The sequence below is a fragment of the Camelina sativa genome, chromosome 14, assembly GCF_030686135.1.
Source record: "Camelina sativa cultivar CO46 ecotype springtype chromosome 14, ASM3068613v1".
NCBI classification, from domain to species: domain Eukaryota; kingdom Viridiplantae; phylum Streptophyta; class Magnoliopsida; order Brassicales; family Brassicaceae; genus Camelina; species Camelina sativa.
Window position 1 is genome coordinate 11,670,003 of NC_141893.1, and position 4,364 is coordinate 11,674,366.

At 38.4% G+C, this 4,364-nt stretch overlaps 1 protein-coding gene across 1 annotated transcript; it reads left to right on the plus strand.

The window, feature by feature from the left end:
* LOC104741253 (SUPPRESSOR OF GAMMA RESPONSE 1) lies at window positions 1-3,316 on the plus strand. Its single transcript, XM_010462057.2, has 6 exons — window positions 1-309; window positions 1,001-1,142; window positions 1,241-1,427; window positions 1,524-2,038; window positions 2,424-2,897; window positions 2,988-3,316. Exons 1-6 carry the CDS (start codon window positions 302-304, stop codon window positions 3,039-3,041), a joined length of 1,380 nt encoding a protein of 459 aa, XP_010460359.2. The 5' UTR covers window positions 1-301; the 3' UTR covers window positions 3,042-3,316.
* Window positions 3,317-4,364: the final 1,048 nt, after the last annotated feature.

Below are 4,364 nucleotides of genomic sequence, written 5' to 3' on the forward strand. Positions count from 1 at the left end.
GGCGCCTCTCTCTCTTCTTCTCCACTTCCCAGTTATTTCCGCTCGGGACGAGATTTCATTTATTGTCTCTCAAAATCTTTTATTGAAAAGAAAGAAAAAAAAAAAAGATTTTTAACTTTATTTCGTACTTAAGCGAAAACAGTAGTAGTAGTAGTAGTATTAATCCCGGACTCTTGAGTTTTGAGAATATCCTTACTTTGCAATAGTAGTATCCATTTAAGCGTCGAGAGAGAGAGAGAGAAAGACTTGTCTAGGGTTTTTCCGATTCTGCTTCTCTGATCTTTTTCTTCGTCAAGCTCCCATGGCTGGGTAAGTACTTTTCTCTTTTGATCTCGCTCTGGATTTTGGCTAGGTCATGGCTTTTTGTGTTGAGACTCAAACCCTAAGTAACCATTCCTCCCTCCCGATTGCAATTTTGAAGTAGAAACAAAAAAAAAAGTTTGAATCTTTTTTAGTTTTTTGTTTGTGTATAAACGGAGCTTTGTGATTCTTATTTCTCCCGATGTCAAAGCTAAGCGCGAAAGGGGTTTAATTTGAAATCTGCATTTGGGTCTTTCACTTTCACTGCTACTAGCTTTTTTTTTTAAGAAGGGATTTTTTTTTGTTTAAGGTTCCTGTTGTATGATGCTAATTTGATCGATGAGCTTGAAGTTCATACCTTTTTAACTGCTGCTTGCTTAGTATCTACACTACAGTATGTATGTATTTCAGTGTCTGCACTCTATCCAAGTAGAGATATCCAATCACCCTTACCAAATATGGTGGAACTGATTCCATATTTCAGGTTCTCTTTGTTCCTTGAGGACAACAGACATAAGTATTCTGCTCAATCTAGATTCTGGTAGACATAATAATGTCTTGTCTTTGAGGATTTAGTTTTGTTTTTATGTGACAGTGTCTTCTTTAACCTGCATTTTTGTAATGGCATTGTGTTGATATCATCTCTCTAATGTTTGGAATTACTGTCTTGACCAATGGTTGTTCTTTTTGCTATATGTAGACGATCATGGCTAATCGATAGCAACCGCATTGCAACGAAAATTATGAGTGCATCGGCTGGGTCTGACCCTCGCCAAGTTGTGTGGAAAAGCAATCCTACAAGACACTGTCCAAACTGTCGACATGTCATTGACAACAGCGATGTATGGTTTGCTCTTTTGTTTCATTTGATGGTTTATTTTCTAATATCATGTATCTATTATGTAGTGGTAATACTAACTAGTTTTTGTTCTTTTATCAGGTTGTTGATGATTGGCCAGGCTTGCCTCGAGGTGTGAAGTTCGATCCATCTGATCCAGAGATCATTTGGCACTTGCTAGCAAAATCTGGTTTATCAGGTTTAAGTTCTCACCCGTTCATCCATGAGTTCATTCCAACCGTCAATCAAGATGATGGAATCTGTTACACTCATCCTAAGAATTTACCAGGTTAGGCAATGCAGGGTTTCTTCTTTCTGTTTTCAGTCATCAAAGATGTTCCGAAGTTCATTTTATCTTAAACTTAAATTGAACAAAAAAATACAGGTGTTAAGAACGATGGAACAGTGTCCCACTTCTTTCATAAGGCAATCAAAGCCTACAGCACAGGAACTCGAAAGCGTAGAAAGATTCACGACGACGATTTTGGCGATGTGCGCTGGCATAAGACAGGAAGAACTAAACCGGTTGTGTTGGATGGTGTTCAAAGAGGGTGCAAGAAAATTATGGTTCTCTATGGTGGAAAAGCCGTGAAAACGAACTGGGTGATGCACCAATATCACTTGGGAATAGAAGAAGATGAGAAGGAAGGTGACTATGTTGTTTCTAAGATATTCTACCAGCAGCCACAGCAGCTAGTTGTCAAGCAAGGTGATAAGGCTGAGCAAGAAGTCTCTGAGGAAATCTTTGCTGCAATGACTCCAAAAGTGGATCCTGTCACTCCGAAATTAGTTACACCTGAGCATCGAGATGCTGTACAACTTTGTGCTGATTCCCACTTTGCAAATGACTATGTTACTCCCCATAGCTATGTTACTGCCCAAGAGGTTTCTCTTGCTGAGGTAAAATTCTTTTCGTTTGCTTTCTATTGACAAATCCTTGTGCTAGTCTAGTCTGAGAGCATTGTGAACACCATAGGTGGTGTGGTTTGTCGCTGTTGTGATAATTCAGCAGCTATAGTTGAGACGGTTAGCCACAGAATTAATGATGAAAATGAAAAGGGAGTTTAGGCAGAGGGAGTTGGGTATTCAGGATTATTATATGGTTTAGGATTGAGAATTGGGTCGAGGGTGGAATATACTCTTAAAACAAGTAACAAGTAGAAGCTCTTGCTGAAGTGAATAAAGAAGGAGTGTGCTGGTTGGAGTTTTCACATTCCTCTGTAATCTAACACCTTATTGATATTGCACTAATTGACATTATGTCTTTTGTTTCCGGTTACCTAAGACATCTGAGGTAATGTATATGGAAGATGAGGTCCAGAGTTTTCAACCTAATCTTGAAAGACCAAGTTCTGCATATGAGCCTGAGCCTGAGCCTGAGCCTGAGCCCGAACCTGGACTTGAAAACGATGCAAAAGAAATAATAGATGACAAAGAAGAGCAAGAGAAGGACAGAGATGATGAAAACGAAGCTGAGGAACAGCCGACTTGGTTTGACAGCGAATCTCAGTTTATCTTGAACTCGCAACAGCTTGTGGAAGCCTTGTCTCTTTGCGATGATATCTTGCTAGTGGGATCACAGGACAGGGAAGAGAACACAAACAGTGGAAGCTTAAAGAATAAACAATCATGTTTTGCAGATTACGCAAACCTAGGAACAGAAGACTTTAAACGGGACCTGGAGGAATGTCAGAAGATCGTTCTTGATCCCTCCAACATCGAGCTCGATACTCCACCTGAGTTTCGTCTGAGCCAGCTGGTAAAACTTAAATCCCTCTTTTTACTTAAACTTTTTTACATGCAATCAGCAGGTACAAAAGCCTAATGGGTTTTGGTTATGTCCGTATAGGAATTTGGATCACAGGACAGCTTTCTCGCCTGGGGGACTGGAAAGACTGACTGACTTAACAAAATCTACCACGAGCTCAAGGCTATGGAACTCATTGATATTTTTTGGTTGGCAAAACAGTGCCAAGCTGTTGTTGTAATATGGTAGTTTCCTCGAGGGATTGATTCGTACTTGTTTTGGTGTTTTTTTTGTTTTCGGATTGATTAGAACTACTTTGGAACGTGTTTTCTGATCTAATTTGCAATGTCAGTATGTAAATATGATGCTTTTGAAGATTTTTATGAGATCCAAGGATGTATGAATTATATATCTACAACTTCACTAGGAAACTTTCTTACCGAAATCATGTTACTTGCTTAACAGAAGGTCCAAAACCAACCTAGCCATCTTGGCCATTTCTTATGTAAAACGCGACAATTGTATTTTACATGTTTTAGCTGTGCTTGTTGAACACCTGCCTGCAAATGGAAACTTATGTGTCAAAGTAATGGGCTGGACTTAAAAGCCCATTGAGTAGTTAGACATAAGTCAATGGAACTCAATAGAAAACCGGGGGGTTGGTGAGTTAGACCGGGGTTTTGTTTCTTATTGTACTTTTAGAGGGAAACGACAAGTAGACGGAGTCACGGATTCAGAGACTTTCATATGTTTACATTTACACCCTGAACGCGTTGTCTTCTGACGACGATCTACAGTAACTAACTACTAACCACGTTGCTCTTTTATTCTTTCACTAAATCACTCCAAAATGACTAGTTTAGGAATAAGACTGACCCGAAAAAAATATTAATTCCAATCGAATTCATTAAAACAAAGTGGGCATCATGATCACAACTTTTTTTTCGTCATTAGAAAAAGAGAGATTATTTCTAGTTAAAATCAAACTAGGATAAGATAGGTTTTTGACTTGGTGGTTACCCAACTAAAACTGAATTTTCAGTTATGTAGCAGTGAAAAAGAAAGTTAAAATGATTGGTTGGGGTTTAGTTAGATTTACCGGTGAATTTTAGGTAGTGAATGAATATTTTGTCTGATAGTGCATGGTGGTGGCCACGTCAACAGTGGTGACTAGTAGAATATTTACTTCTTCCACTGACGTACTTGTTAAGTAAAGTAAGTAACTCCTTTTTTTTTACTATTTTAATTGCCACTTCCCGCGAGACACTCTCTCACTTTTACAAATTTACCACTATCTATATATATCTACTCGTTCCCCGTGAGTAATGTACAGTACTACCTCTGTTTCTGTATTATTCCATTGCAGCATTGCTAATCAGGTTTATTAAAAACAATTAGTCAAAAACAGAATATTTTAAAAGAGAAAATATAGTAAAAAAGCGGCCATTAAAACAGGGGAAAAAGGTGAAAATTAAAGTC